Genomic DNA, 16,515 nt, shown 5'->3' on the forward strand with positions numbered 1-16,515 from the left:
AAGCGACAATAAAACACAGCAAGAGAACAGCACAGGAGCAGATAATTCTATCAATAGCAATTTAAAAGACCTGGGAAGGTAAGAAAAGGTCTTTGTCTGGTACCAGATCATCATCAGAGTAAGCACTAGGAAACAAACATTCTGCATTCTTTATTACTCTCTCTCCTTCTCTCTAATAAAGTTGCCAGCTCCTAATCTACTAGTGCTATCTGCTATCATTGGACATTGGCAATTGACACAAGCTTCTGGTGGCTTCTCTCCATTCTGAGTTTACCCTGGGCCAGTACTGATTTGAAGCTTACTACCGTGTTTCCCCGAAAATAAGACAGTGTCTTATATTAATTTTAGCCCCCCAAAATGCACTAGGGCAATTAGCGGTACAACAGAAATTACTGCTAGGTCTTACTTTCGGGGTAGGTTGGGGGAAAAGGGTACTAGCAGCTTTCGGGGAAACAGGGTACTAGCAGCTGGTATGCAGAGTCTATACTGAAAACATGTGGGTTAGGTGTAATGGGTGGGTCCATAGCTCAGTAGTAGAGCATCTGTTTTGCATGCAGAAGGTCCCTGGTTCAATCCCTGGCATCTCCAGGTAGGGCTGGGAAAGACTCTGAAACCTTGGAGAGCATCTGCCAGTCCGTGTAGACAATACTGCACTAGATGGACCAATGGTCTGATTCAGCAGAAGGCAGCTTCCTATATTCCTCTGTAAGTGCTACCAGAAGCTGTGAGAAATGCTCCAGCGACGTCCTTAAGGTACATTATGTCAGCCCCACATAGAAGTTAGGGATGTGCCAACTGTATCCCTTATTGTTGGTAACTCCATCTTCAATGTCAAATGTCCAGGCTACTTACTGTATGTGCAAAAGCAGTTACATTACTTTTGCAATGTAGCTCTAAATCACTGTTCTGCATCACATGCTTATTATTAGATTATCTTCAATAAGCTTAAATGCACATTGTACTTTCCATGCAAATACTCATTCTCTCTAAGCAGTATAATGCAGCTCTGAATCAAGAATGCACATATCTTGCGTCACTACTTATTTCATAGATCTAATGATAATCTCTGTTGCCTATTTGGGACAGCTATCTGCAAAATAACAACAACAACAGGAGCCAAAAATCATAAATATTACCAAAATCCCTAATAATCACACCAGAAAAAATTACTTACAGGGCACCAGGGTATACAAGCTGGGAACCTTGCTTTTTAACATAGTTTAAGAACATTGATTTCTAAAACTGGATCCAAAGCTGAACTATTCATCCTTTGCAGTTGATACTTTTCTGCAGTTTCTGCCTTCTTGGACTCATTTTATATAGTAAAACCATTCAACTAACATATAATGAAAATTCCAATTCTGCTTACCTTATGTTTACCAAAGTTGCTCATTAGTTTACTGTGGGATTTCTTGCCACTATCTTTCATGTCTGAGTTCTGTGAAAAAAATAAGTAATCAACACAGCTTGGGACTTAGGAACAGTTTTTAGTAAAAGAATGTTATTAATGCAAAATTAAAAGACCACCTACTCCCACACAAACCTGCCCAGATGTAAAATATAATGAGACATGCTTCCCTGAATGTCTGAGTCTTTGAAAGTTAAATGGGTTGCAACCAGGGAAAGAGCCTTCTATGTGGTGGGGGCCCAATTTTTAGAATTCTCTCCCCAGGCTGGCTTGCTTCACACCTAATTTGATGAGTTCAGAGCCCTAGCTATAATTAAACAGTCGGGGGGGGGGCGGTTGACAAATGCCCATGGGAACCTGGGGGCAGGGGCGCATCTAAGGTGGGGCAGACAGGGCATGTGCCCCGGGCACCATTTGAAGGGGGCGCCATTTTTTAAAATTAAAAATAAAAATAAAAATGGCCACTGAAAACAAAATGGCCATCGTGCATGCTCAAATGGCCTCTGTGAGGCCCTAGGCCATGCCAGGCCTTGCAGAGGCAATTTGAGCATGCACGGTGGCCATTTTGTTTTCATTTAAAAATATATATATATTTAAAAATGGCCACCACACATGCTCAAATGGTCCCTGTGAGGCCCTAGAGGCCAGTGGGGGAGAGGAACCTTTGCAGACCACGCCCCCACAGCCTTTAGGAAGCCCCCCGAAGGGTCTACAGGTTAAAAAAATTAAAAGAAACTTTAATATAAGTCACTGTACACATATTCAGATTGGCACTATGTACAGAGAATCAGGGCTTGTGAAGACTGAGCTGAAGCTTATGAGCTAGGATTGTATTCTTTTGATCTTATTTTGCTTCTTGTGATAAGTGAGTTAAATGTGATGTATTAATAATATGGCTATTAATGGTGAGTTTGTCTTTTGAATCAGTGTGAAATCCTTAGTATTAAGGCCCACTGGGAATTTTTTGCTCTCTTTCTCTCATTTTAACTGTCTTTCTGAAATACTAGAATATATTCTAAGAATTGACACAGTTTACTCTGCATATCCTTTAATTATTTTCAGAGTATCTGGGAAAAGTCAAATTCTCCGTTTATTTTTAAAACGTATGTAATAGTGATGCTACAGTGCATAGTAGAGAATTAGACAGGCACTTCTGTTTAGTTTTCCAAGTACACCTCCACATAGTATTTGGGTATTTCATGAGCCCCAGCATACTGAAATTTGTAGTTTTCCAGCATTTTTTTTGTCTGGCTACGTCCACTGCTAAATAGTTTTTGAAAAATTAAAAGATTAACGAGCTTGAAATATCAGTATTTTTCAGCTGATATTATGGTAAAGTTATCTGAAAGATGGGTGTCAGATGTTTGGACAGGGGGCGCAATTTCAGTGCTTGGCCTAGGTGCTATTTCCCCTAGATACACCTCTGCCTGAGGGGCAGGGTTTTAAGAATTTGAATGACAAGGCAAGGAGAAAAGGCAATGTCACAAAGGTTAAGTATAACGGGATCACATCTGGAACAACCAGTTCTTCAGTTCTTGCTAATTAATTGACCATATGCTATACTTTAATATCTAGCAGTCAAGATGTCTTGTGTGGTTCCAGGAATGAAATTATTTGCATATGATCGTTATGGATTGCAGATGAAATACAGCAGGATTTTGGTGCCTCAAATAAACAAAGGCAGGAGATAAAATAGAAAGCAGACCCAGGAGCTGAAGGGGGATCAAAAGGAATGCTAACCAAAAGGGGAAACACATTGACCTTCATACTTTTAAAATTCTAAGATAAATGGGGAATAAAAAGTCCAAGGTCAGAGACAGATGTGATGTTTGTTAGGCCACCTGAGATTCATTGTACAAGTGATCCCATGGGTCATCTGTTTGATGATCTGTGGCAGGATCCAGTGTTACTGTCAGAACATCACATCCTTTCATCTCTCTGAAGAGCTGAAAAAGGCACTGAAATACATTTCCTCAGCTATTCACACTGCAAGTCCTTCCAGTTACGCAAGACGTAGCCTATGGCTTAAACATTTTTTTCCCCCATTAGCTTTCTGTGAACAACAAGAGAGTATCCCCCACCCCCACCTGACTTAGTCAAGCCTGACAAACTCTTAACCAAAATTTTCAGTTATTTATTTTCCGGTCAGGATGCAGTTTATACAGTGAGGAATCTCCCAAAAATGCACATCTCGCCTTTACAGACACATTTTGAGAGAGACTAGAAGCATGGGAAGAGGACGCGCAAGTTACCCATGTTTCCTCTCTCACCACCTCCCTGGAATGTCCAAAGAGTCCAAATTCACACATGTGAATGAGATGGAAGCATTCCCAAGAGAACAATAAATATCATATTTCTGTAAATGAGAATGCATAGGCTTTTTCAGACACACAAAGGAGAAATCTCAACCCAGTCTCAAGCAGGTGCCACTTCATTGCCTCTCACTGATGGGAGAAACTAACATCTCCCAGGCACAAATAAAGAACCATACAATACCATAAAGCCTCATGAAATTAAAACTAGGTACTTCTGAGCAATTCTTAGATGGCCACTGTGGCTGTGGATGCGAGCTGGCCAACATTATCTGGGGACCAAGTTTGAGAACCCCTGCCACAGGGTGAACATAGAGATTGAGAATCTAAACAAGTAATCCCATTCTTCATCTGTCTATTCTACGTGCTTTCTGTTCACTGAGAGAGCACAAGCCCTTCAGCAGGATGAAGACTTGCAACAGGCACAGTTATGAGCGTTGTAACATGGAGCACCATTGGGACATGTGGGCAAGAACTTCGAGGACAGGGCAGGTGGCACTGATGGGGAGGGCTCCAGGATACTACTGCCCACAGAGACCTTTCAAGAAGGGAACCAGCTCATCATAAAAGGGCAGCATTTTCCTCACCACCTCCACTTGCTGTTGAAAGTGGCTCATCTCCTTGCAGAAACAGAGGTTCTCCTGGCACTGGGCAGAAGTCCAGGTGCCACCCATTTTCACCATTTCCTCAGACAGCTGGTGGAAATCAGTCCCATTGCAAAACTGTATTGCAGCACTTGAGTATATTTATTTATTTACTGGATTTCTGTACCCCCTAATATAGAAACCTCTAGGCAATGTACAGATTAAAACATAATATAAAATATAAAACATTTAAAATTCATAAAAACAGATTAAAATCACAATAGAGAAGAAATATTAAAATTAAAATTTTATATAAAATTTATTTAATGTATACATTTGGTATAAACAGGGGTAGGAAAACCTGGCTCTTCAGATGCAGTTGAACTACAACTCCCATCTTCCCCAGCCATAATTTATTGTCGCTGGGAATGAAAGGAGTTGTAGTTCAACAACAGCTGGAGAGCTGTCTACTCCTGGCTTTGGGGCTCATTCACTATCAATGAAGGCTCCTGTTTGTGTGTCTATAACTTTGTTTTTTCTTAACCTTGTACACCTGAGAAGTGGTGGAGCTGGAAGGAAGGATGTGGCAATATAAACTGAGATGATACTGTCACCAAAGACAAGACTCAACTCAGTGGCAAACTCAGGGGAAACAGAATAAAGTTGCTAAGCACAACTCCAGACTCTGGCCATCAGCTGCATGCTGCTTTCCCAGACAGCAGGCTTTACTGGGGGTTTTCTGCAAGGCTTTACTGCAAGTTTGAAGTTGCCCCCCAAAAACAAAGCAAAAAGTGGATTTTTAAACCCCGGATATAATTTTTTTTTTTTAACCCTGGGCTACACTAATGCACGATGAAAACCCCGAATTGTGTGTGAAGTGCTTCCTGATAGCTCGCAGAGACTTTGGAGGTAAATTTGGCCAATATGTCCTCCATTCCAGAGAAGTTGCGAACTAAAAGCCAGGTGTGAACAATTCCATGGAGAGTTTCTGCAATTTATGTTAGAATGACCACTGGAACACACAGTTGTCATGCAAAAAACAGGAGGAACATGATGGATATACGCTTCATACCCAAGTTTGGTGGGGGAGGGCAGAGACTAGTACTGTGCATGGACAGCATTAGAATTCAGTTCTAAGCTGGAAACCATCTTATTATCAAGTCTTCTTTGGGAAAGTAGTGCATTTACCTTGTTTTAATCTTGTACTGGGAACAGCCTTGAGAGCTCTGAGAGCTCAGCTGTACAGAGGAAACAATCAGTATGAGCTAGATTGTGAGTGGAGCTGGGCTTAGAAATACAGAGCACTGAGGAAGATGTCAGAACCCGAGTAAGACCTGCTTGTCTGCTTTTGGTTTCCATCCATTCAGCAATCATGCCTCCATGGTGCAGTTGCCTCCAGAAGCAGGAAAGCAACCATTAGGGATGTGAGAGCCAGCTCAAAGGCTCACCTCCAAACAGAACCGGGGCCCTCAGTCCAAGGCCTGGTCCGAGTCAAGCCATCCTCCAGCTCAAAGACCCGAACTGTGAGCTGGCGCGAGGGGCCCAGCAACTATTGGAGCATGACCAGGCCTGAGATTCGGGAGGCCGGTGGGGGTTGAAGGAGCCCTCGCTATCCAATTCCCCGCCATCCCTGCTGGATTTTAAGGAATATACTCCACATTGCCTCCCGCTCCCACAGCCGCTGCCATCCCATTGCCACTGCTGGCTTGATTTTAAAGAAACATACTGCAATTTTTCTCACTCCCTGCCATCATATCCCTGAGCCATTTTGGAAGGGCGGTATATAAATCAAACAAACAAACAAACAAACAAACAAACAAACAAACAAACAAATATCCCTACCACGACCACAGCCACTGGCTTATTTTTGAAGGTATTTACTATATACTACATTTTTTCTCCCTCCACCCCTTACCCTTGGCAAAGCCCTTTACTTGTCAGATTCCCCTTTACAAGTTTACCCCTTGAGCCGGCTCCTGACCTGGCTCAGGGGGCTTGATGATCGGACTGGACCAAGCCCCAGCTCGATCAAGCCCGAACTGCCCAGTTCTGTTCAAATTTAGCTCGAATTTGAACCGAACCAGGAAATCCAGTTCCATGCACGTCCCTAGCAGCCATAGCTGCAGTTTGCCAATTTGGACTTCACAGCAATCCATTATTCATATAAACCACCGTTTGCAAAACAGCTTCAAAACATAGGAACCTAGGAAGCTGCCTTCTACCGAGTCAGACATTGATCCATTTAGCTTAGTATTGTCTACACAAACTGACAGCAACGTCTCCAAGGTTGCAGGCAGGAGTCAATCTCAGCCCTATCTTGGAGATGCCAGGGAGGGAACTTAGAACCTCAGATGCTCTTCCCAGAGCGGCCCCACCCACTAAGGGGAAAATCTTACAGAGCTCACACATGTCCCCCATTCAAATGCAAACCAGGGTGGACCCTGCTTAGCAAAGGGGATGATCCATGCTTGCTACCACAAGTCAAGCTCTCCTCCCATGACTCTTTTCTGGTTTAACTGATTTCAAACAGCTGTCAATTCAGACATTATGCCAAACAGTGAACTATGGTCTGATATGTCTGGATTGAGCCAATAACAACAGACCAACTGCAAGTCAACCCACAAAATGCTCAGCCACCAGTCAGATTTTAAAACCTTCCTAAACAGAACATTTGTGATCACTAGTGAGCCTGACTTTTTACTTTTTCCTAAAAAATGTGAGAATTTTTTTACTATTTTTCCAATTAAAAAAAATAGAGAGATAGGAATATTTATGCCCGATTATCCAAGAGAATTTTCTGCAACTCTGCCAATTCCCAAGAACAATCAAATATAAATATATCCCCCTAATTCAGAACCTCTAAAATATCTTCTAATATACTCTCTCTCTTTGCCTCCTGATTTGAAGGGAGAGAAAAAAAGATAGCTTCTTTGAAAAATGTAGCTCTGTAGGGTGTTTTGAACATTTTACCCTGCGGGCTTTCTTAGATATAATGCTAGTGAGACTATTTCTTTTAGATGGCAAGCCTGCAATAAATCTAATCCAATATCAGCAGCATTGGACTTGAGGTACCCAGCAAAATAGGAAAAATCCTTACCTGTTTGAATTTTACATTTAAGCCCTCATGTGTTGCTTTTAAGAGTGCCCTCACAGTAAAGCTGTCGGGGTCTTCTTTGTCCCTGATCTGAGATTCCTTTAACAAGGATTCAAGTTTCTTCCTTATAAAAGATTCCATCTGGTGCTCAGTGGTGCCATTACTCTGAAACAGATTAGTAAATCCCAATGCAAAATGTTAAGTGATCTTGAAAAACCAAATAGTACAGGATCTAGGTTCTACACACACGAATTATTCTCCCTACAGGTTCAGTTCTACTCCAAAGAAGTGTAAGTAATGGTAATTCACACAACCATTTGAAGAATGTGAATTAAGTTTGTCAGGCTGGAGGTATGCTCATGGTGAAATGTTCACATGATGGTTTTACCATACACATACGCTGAAAGTCTGCATGCATTTTTGGCATCACCACAAAACTGCCCAAAGTGGGTTGAGCAACATCATGGCAACCGTGTTTGTCATGAAGCACTCACCTAATCATTGCTACAGTCAGAAGGAGGGATGACATTACTTCAACTGTGGCGAGACAACTTGAAAATGTAAACTTGCCCTGTCCCACCCCGCAGAAGCAGCAGCACCACCACCACCACCACCCATCTTGAGAAGTCAGTCTCCTTTCTCTAGTTGAGTCCAGCTCTTTTCCAACTGGGATCTACTTGCCATAATGTTTACACCCTGCCGCCGCCACTACCCATCCTGCCCTGCCAACCCCCTGCCTTTGCTTCAGCTTCCTCAAATATAAGAAGGCTTAACCTGGGGGAATGGAAGGGATTAACAAGCAGCAGGGAAGGCTTCCCTCCTCACAGGACCTCTCCTTAGCTTCTGATGATGCACAGACTGTCACTTCTTGCTGTGGACCATAGGGTTGAACCAAATGTTACAGAATGGGCAGGTTCACACTTAATGAAGAACCAGAGAAAAATGTTACCTCCCTCCCAAAAGCATGCTCTCCTCCCACCCATCTCTGCATGAATGCCTACTACATTTGTAGGTTAGGATATTGACCCTGGAGCTCAAGTGGGTTTCAGACCTCAGGTTCCTTGGAGCAATATGCTGAGATGGGTTCATGAATCCAACCAATCTCAGCTTGTCATAACCAACAAAGGAAGCATGCATGCACGTGGGGATGGGAGCAGGGAACGTGCTCTCCTGGGGTGGAAGGAGGTGGGGTGAACCTCAGGTTCTGTGTTAAATGTGAACCTGCCCAATGTTGATTTGTGAAATTCAGAAGGTGTTACATTTGGGCTTACAGTTTAAAAACCTGCTCCACTCCTGTCCAGAGTCTTGCATATCCCTTTTCATAGTAAAATAAGAAGGTGAGATGGGGTTCAGCTACAAACTGTAAGCTGACACCCATCCTTGTGCATTATGTTGCAAATCCCATTTCCTAAGAAGTACTTCATATTCTCTACTGTGATTTTCAGGTTTCCTTTACAGAAAAGAAAATGTGTCCATGTAGAGTCAGATTTGAGGGGATATAACTTTTGTGGTCAGTGCATGCACTTGTTTTGGATTGTGCTTTGAGCACCCAAACTCAATCCACCTTTCTGCATGAGCCAATCTCAAAGTGCAGAAGTCTGTGTTAATCAGTGTCTGCAGCATGTTGATCTTCACAGTCATTTGAGAAAACAGAATGCAGCTTTTTCAAAACAGCAATGTATCCAGGGTTCTTCATTTCCATTAAGTGTTAATTTGACTTCAGAGAAAGAATAGTTTGGTCCTTGCATCAGACAGGGCTGCAATGAGCATCTGATATTGTGAGGAACCCTGAGATAAGAGAGTCTTTAAAAGGAGTGGGCAGATGGAGCTGTTTTGAGCATCTGCTCTCTTTAAACCAAATCTGATGGGACCCTGCAATATTAAAGCAACCAAGCAATTCCCAAACATGCCTACAAAATGTTTATGTCCCGATAGCTTATGCAAATGAGGAAGCTTGAAAACAAAAAGTTTGTTCTGCAAAAGTACTGCTGAACACAAAAGCTCTGCTGTGAGCAAGGTGAACAGTTAAAAAAAACCAAATTCACATGTTCACATTCTGACCTATAATCGCATCTGCTCTTGCCAACTCCTAAAAATGGCCAACTTTGTACCAGACTGTTACTGAATTTTTTGACTCTTGTGGAAAATTTTGAATCAGTCAAGTCTGACTTCCTCTCAGCTGGAACACAACATCTGTTTCATGATAAAACAGCACGGCTACATTGCCACTGACTGTAAGGAATTAAAAATCCATTACCATACAAAAGTGTTAAGCATAAATGGAACAACAAGAGAAGAAAATTGATGAGGGCAAAAAAAAAATTTTAAAGGAAAGACTACAGAAACAAGTTGCAAACTTGGAAAGTGAGACAAATCCTTAAGAACCAGCAAGTTGAATATTTCAAGTCATGTATTATTATTTCTTGTTTACACAGTCAGACAGGTGTTATTGACTGATTTGTTTTATCCAGACATCAAGTCCTTCCCAAGGACTTGGGATGGCTGAATTTTATTATCAATGTTGTTGTTATAGATATCGTCGCAGAATATAGGCTGTTCCCAGTAAAGTTGCTTTTTTTAATTGGCTGATGGTGATTTCTGTGGCCCCTATGGTATTGAGGTGTTCTTCAAGGTGTTTTGGAATTGCACCTAGGGTGCCAATTACCACTGGGATTACTTTGGTATTATTCTGCCACAGCCTTTCAATTTCAATTTTCTTCTATTCTGCTATCCCCTGGTATTGCTATGTCGATTATTTTAACTTGTTTTTCTTTCTTCTCGACTACAGTGATATCTGGTGTATTGTGTGGCAGATGTTTGTCTGTTTGTAGTCGGAAGTCCCATAATATTTTTGCATCTTCATTTTCTACAACTTTTTCAATTTGATAGTCCCACCAATTTTTGGCTACAGGTAGCTTGTATTTTTTGCAGATGTTCCAGTGTATAATCCCTGCTACCTTGTCATGCCTTTGTTTGTAGTCAGTCTGTGCAATCTTTTTACAACAGCTGATTAGGTGGTCCACGGTTTCATCTGCTTCTTTACAAAGGCGGCACTTGCTGTTTGTGGTGGATTTTTCTACTTTTGCTCTTATTGCATTTGTTCTTACTGCCTGTTCTTGTGCAGCCAGTATTAAACCCTCTGTGCTTTTTTTCAAGATGCCATTATTAAGCCATTGCCAGGTCTTGGTGATGTCTGATTTTCCACTTATATTGTGCAAATATTGACCATGCAGTGGCTTATTTTTCTATTTTTCTGCTCGGTCCTTGACTTGTTCTTTCTTGTAGGCCTGCTTTGTTTCATTGGTGTTGAATAGTTTCTCATTACTGACCATTTGAAGTGCATCTTCTTCACTGACCTTGATATATTCTTCAAGGCCTCTTTTCTCCTCCTCTACTGTTTGATGAATTTACAGCATTCCTCTTCCACCTGTGCTGCGAGGGAGGTATAACCTATCTACATCACTGCGGGGGTGCAGAGCATGTATTATTATTATTATTAATATTATTATTCTATTTACACACAGTCTACCAGATGTTATTGACTGGATTTGGTACTTTAATTATCGGGCCCTTTCCAAGGGTCTAGGATAACCAAAGAAAAGTTAAAGATAGTGTTGTAGTATTCGTGCTATCCCGAGTAGTGTGGCCTTCTGTAGCTGATGTGTTGTAATTTTATCGATGCCCAAGGTGTCAAGATGGTGTTCAAGTTCTTTTGGTACTGCACCAAGGGCACCAACAACTGTTGGCACCACTACTGTTTTCTTTTTCCAGAGCTGCTCAATTTCAATCTGAAGGTCCTTGTATTTAGTTATTTTCTCCAATTGTTTTTCACTGACTCGTCTATCCCCTGGGATTACAATATCAATTATAACCTAATTCTTCTCGATGACTGTCAGATTCGGCGTACTGTGAGCTAAATGCCTATCAATTTGTATTCTAAAATCCCAAAGGATTTTTGCCTCCTCATTTTCTGTGCCTTTCTCAATCGGATGATTCCACCAATTCTTACTTGCTGGCAATTTGCAATTCTTGCAAAAGTTCCAGTTGATCATTGCAGCAACTTTACTGTGTCTTTCCTTATAATCAGTCTGTGCGATTTTCTTACAATATACAAGGTGCTCAACCATCTCATCCACTTCCTTGCATAACCAACACTTACTGTCTTTCTGGGTCTTATCAATTTTTGCTTTTATAAGATTTGTTCATAGTGATTGTTCCTGGGCTGCAAAAATGAGACCTTCCATTTCTTTCATCAGTGTCCCCTTCTTTAATTACTGCCATGTTGTGCTATTGTTGACTTTCAATTGCATGTCATTAAAGAACTGACCGTGCAATGATTTTCTGTGCCATTTTTCTCATCAATTCCTCATCTGCTGTTTTTTTATTCCTTTATTTTCAACAGTCCTGTCTTACTCACTTCCTGTAGCATTTCTTCTTGGCTTTCATTGATATATTCCGCCAATGCTCGTTTTTCTTCTTCAACACTGTCTGACTTGCAACATTCCACGTCCACCTTCATTTCTTGGCAGGTACAGCCTATCAATATCACTTCTTGGGTGCAGGACATGATTGATGGTCATTATTTTCCTTGTTTTCCAATCCAGCGCATCCAATTCTGCTTGTGTCGAATCAACAATACCTGCTGTATATCAGATTACAGAAATTGCCCATGTGTTGATTGCTTTGATAGTGTTACCACCATTAAGTGGTAATAATAATAATAATAATAATAGTTATTATTATTGATACAGCATTATCATTTATTTTATACTTGATTTTAAATTTTATCTAACTGTTAATTTTAAGTTTATAATGTGATTATATGAGCTGCCTTGAGAGCTAGTTATAGGAAGTATAAAAATGTGCTACGTACATACATAAAATTATCATTGCACATGGCTTTTTAAAGGATACAGTTCCCTGCCATGAGGAACTTGCTCATTTCAACCATGTGGAGGCTGAGAGAGTGATGATTAAGTGGGTAGGATCCATGACAGGCCACAACTACATGGTTCTTTTACTTAGCATTGTAAGATCTTGCCACAGGGAAGCAGCTCCCGCAGAAAGTGAAAATGAGGCCATTATGGGTTCAGGGCATTCTAACCTAAAATGTAGTAGGGAAGTATGACCCCATCTGAATCTAAGCTGAGTAGGAAATGCAGGTTTACACACCATTGTGGGGTGGGGGTGGGCACTTGCAGCTTATAGACTCACATAAGAGAGCTTTAACTTGCAGTCATCTTCAATTTCATCAGCACTATCTTCATCAGAAACGTCTCCTTCTTCAGCATCTGCACCAAGACTATAGGGGAGCTTTTTACCCTGGAAACAAGCAAAATAATGTAATGAAAACAGAAGTTACTAATATTTTAGAAAATGGCATAAGAAAACAATCAATTTCTTCTCTTCATTCCGACATCCTTCAAACATGTGATACCTCATTTCCTCAGAGTCTCCTTTTCTCTAAGTTAAACCAAAAACAGTTCCTTCTAGTTTTCTTCACATGATCTGTCAAATACCTATTTTATCATCCTTGCAGCTCTCCTTAGACCATTTATTATTATTATAATATAACTCCCGTAACAAGCATGGCACTCTAGAGAGTAACTACAGAGACGGGTCCCTGCCATGAGGCGCATACAATTGGATGTGACATCTTATTTGACATCTGCTATGAGCAACCTTTGTAACTTCTCAAAATACTTCTTCGCCTCTGGTGTCCAGAAAGGAGCACTTGAGGTGAGAGCAACCCTTCACAGTTTTCCATCACCTGTGTATTTGTTATGAAAACAGTTTGTTCTTTCACTAAAATCATTAATGAAGAACTTTGGGCAGTGCCAGATGCTGCAGTGATCTCTGCAGAACTCTGCAAGATATATCTCCCCAGTCTAGTGTCAATCCCCAAAATAAAGTACAGACTGAATATAATGCAACAGATAATGCAATACATCATATTTATTTTTATAATTTGATTTCTATACCGCCCTTCCAAAAATGGCTCAGGGTGGTTTACACAGAGAAATCATAAATGAATAAGATGGATCCCTGTCCCCAAAGGGCTCACAATCTAAAAAGAAACATAAGATAGACACCAGCAGCAGCCACTGGAGGGATGCTGAGCTGAGGTTAGATAGGGCCAGTTACTCTCCCCCTGCTAAATAAGAAGAATCACCATGTTAAAAGGTGTCTCTTTGCCAAGTTAGCAGGGGTAACTTTAACAATGTTTCCTATTAGCTTTTTGAATTTTACTTTGTGCCATACAATGATTGTGATATTCATGCTACCTAAAACATACAATTGCGTCAAAATCTGTAGAGCAGCACAAAATTAGCAGGCTTCCCTGTTTTCTGCTTCTGACAGATGTTTACTAAGGATTGCTACATTCTTGTAAATGAGTATCTTAAATCTTTTCGACACTAATGTCAAAAGCACAGGCCTGCAAGCACAAAAGCGGAGAAACATGCTGGTTCTAATAGTAGGAGATCACTTTATATAACACAGTATGCACTTTGGGACCGGTTTATTATCACATAACAATGACAAATAGAATGCCAGCCCCTTGCTACATTTTACATTCCTTCACTGTCTATATTTTCCTAGTTCCTCTTACCAAGGCTGAAGGAACATTCAGCTTTCTCACGCCTGGCTCTATGCAAATATAATCGTTTATCTTCTTTAACCGTAGTTAAGTGATATGTCTCAATACCTCCTCCATGACTACAAACGAGGATGTGAAACAATAGTTTGAAGTGGGCTTGCAAACCATAGCTTTTGGTGAGTTTTTGTGAATGCTTGTGTTTCAAGCATATTTCAAATTTCAAAAACATGTTTCCATTTTTCTGGATGTTTGAGACCAACGCGGCAAGCGGATTCCCACTAGGGAGAGTCCACTTACTGGTTGTAGGCTCACATCCACTAGCAGGGAGTGGGTTATTATTTATTGTTTGTTCAATTTTTAGACCGCCCTTACAAAATAGCTCAGGACAGTTCACAAACATCAATACCCTTTAAAACAATTTAAGAGCACTGGAAAGCCAGGCCAAACAGGTAGGTCATTGGGCTCTCCTAAATTCTAATAAAGAATTCAAATTACGGATGTCTGCAGGGAGCGCAGTCCCCAGCAATTCTTTAAACCTATTTCCTCAATCAAACCCATCAAAGGACATCCATAGAATGTCTAGGAGAGGAGAGCTGGTCTTGTGGTAGCAAGCATGACTTGTCCCCATAGCTAAGAAGGGTCTGCCCTGGTTGCATCTGAATGGGAGACTTGATGTGTGAGCACTGTAAGATATTCCCCTCAGGGGATGGAGCTGCTCTGGGAAGAGCAGAAGGTTTCAAGTTCTCTCCCTGGCTTCTCCAAGATAGGGCTGAGAGATATTCCCGCCTGCAACCTTGGAGAAGCCGCTGCCAGTCTGTGAAGACAATACTGAGCTAGATAGACCAATGGTCTGACTCAGTATATGGCAGTTTCCTATGTTCCTCCTTCTGTCCCCTCACATTTCCACTTTCTGCCCCTCCATTTTGGCAGCACTGGGGTGCATCGGCACATCAGAATGTTGCCTGAAACCTTTGTGCACTGGCTCATTGGTATATTCATTGATCTTGAACCCGAATCCCACAGAGCATAACATGCACGTCATGGAATACAGCTGAGACAAAAGGGTGGAAGAAAGCCACCTGCATGAAAATAAACCCATGTGGGGGACCTCACTCTTATAATGTAAGGTAGGAGAAACAGAGGGCGATAGATGTGTGTGTGCTGTGGAATGCGTACCATTGTTTGTGCTACCAGGGCTCTATGTGTTTGTGAACAAAGCACCATAGTAATGATTCATGAGGGACTTCTCCCCCTGTCTTCGTCTTGTTCTACCATCCTTTTCTTGCCAAGGAACACCCAAGGTCCAAAACATGCAGGGGAAAGCGAGCTTTCTCCAATGTGTTTCTGTCTCTTTAAATGCATGAACTCCAGGGATGTGGCATCCAGCATTCCCTCTAACAGGGAATCCCAGATGTTGTTGACTACAACTCCCAGCATCCCCAGCTGTGATAGCCTTTGGCTGGGAATTATGGGAGTTGTAGTCAACAACTTCTGGGACTCCCTGTTAGAGGGAACATGGGTGGCATCCCTGTTGCTAAGCAGTGGCAGGACAAGAAAGACGATGGCAGAGGGTGGGACAGCAGCTCCCAGTGCTGACCAGCAAGAAACACGGCTGCCCCAGAGCAGATGCATTTCTGTGCTGCTCTGAGCTGACCTCTCAATGGTAGCAGGAGGGGCTTGTGCACAAACCCCTGCTAACTTGGCAAAGAGGCACCTTTTAACATGGTGATTCTCTTTATTTAGCAGGGGGAGAGTAACTGGCCCTATCCACCCCCACCACAGTAACTCCAGTGACTGTTGTTGGTGTCTATCTTATGTTTCTTTTTAGATTGTGAGCCCTTTGGGGACAGGGAGCCATCTTATTTATTTATTATTTCTCTGTGTAAACCGTCCTGAGCCATTTTTGGAAGGGCGGTATAGAAATTGAATGAATGAATGAATGAATGAATGAATGAATGATTTTTTTTAAAAAAAACACGAAAGTTATAATGGCAGCAAAAGTCAGACAACACAATGCTGCCTTCCAACCTCAGGTTTCGCAGTGAAACTCACTACAAACTGAGGGTTCAAATTCGGGTTTGGGAATGAAAACAGGCCTGCGGTTGGGTGGCGGCACCCCGACTTCATGCTTTTGGATGATCACAAACTGAAACCAGTTTGCCTCTGGTTTGGCATTATGTCAGAACATGGCCATAATCCATTGCTGACATTCCAAAATCCACAATTCTTACCAGAATTAAACTGGAGCAGAACCCATGGGATATTAAAATGTTGGAACAAGAACAGAGAGGAACCTAGGGGACCTGATAATTCCTATACAAAACCAGGTCTCATTGGTACCTTCCTGAACATACCCCTTTGGAGGAAAAAATGGTTTCACTGTACTTTTGAGATTGTAACAAAGGTTAAGGCAACAAGCCATGGTTAGCACTAACCATCACTGTTATGCCTCCACCAGCCTTTGTACTTCAATTTAGGCTCCTGTAATTTGATAATGGACTGGCAACAGTGGAAACATT

The 16,515-nt window shown here is 41.6% G+C and overlaps 1 protein-coding gene across 6 annotated transcripts in view; it reads right to left on the bottom strand.

The window, feature by feature from the left end:
* Nucleotides 1-16,515, bottom strand: part of LOC128349399 (1-phosphatidylinositol 4,5-bisphosphate phosphodiesterase eta-1-like) — a 204,512-nt gene that overhangs the window by 37,116 nt on the left and 150,881 nt on the right. For all 6 annotated transcript variants that reach the window (XM_053305602.1, XM_053305605.1, XM_053305603.1 and 3 more), the window contains 3 exons: nucleotides 12,613-12,720; nucleotides 7,402-7,563; nucleotides 1,370-1,438 (listed from right to left, as the gene is read on the bottom strand). In XM_053305602.1, the coding sequence (XP_053161577.1) occupies nucleotides 1,370-1,438; nucleotides 7,402-7,563; nucleotides 12,613-12,720 (339 nt within the window). The remainder of the gene's footprint in view (nucleotides 1-1,369; nucleotides 1,439-7,401; nucleotides 7,564-12,612; nucleotides 12,721-16,515) is intronic.

Source organism: Hemicordylus capensis, chromosome 3 (genome assembly GCF_027244095.1).
Source record: "Hemicordylus capensis ecotype Gifberg chromosome 3, rHemCap1.1.pri, whole genome shotgun sequence".
In the NCBI taxonomy this organism is placed as follows: Eukaryota; Metazoa; Chordata; class Lepidosauria; order Squamata; family Cordylidae; genus Hemicordylus; species Hemicordylus capensis.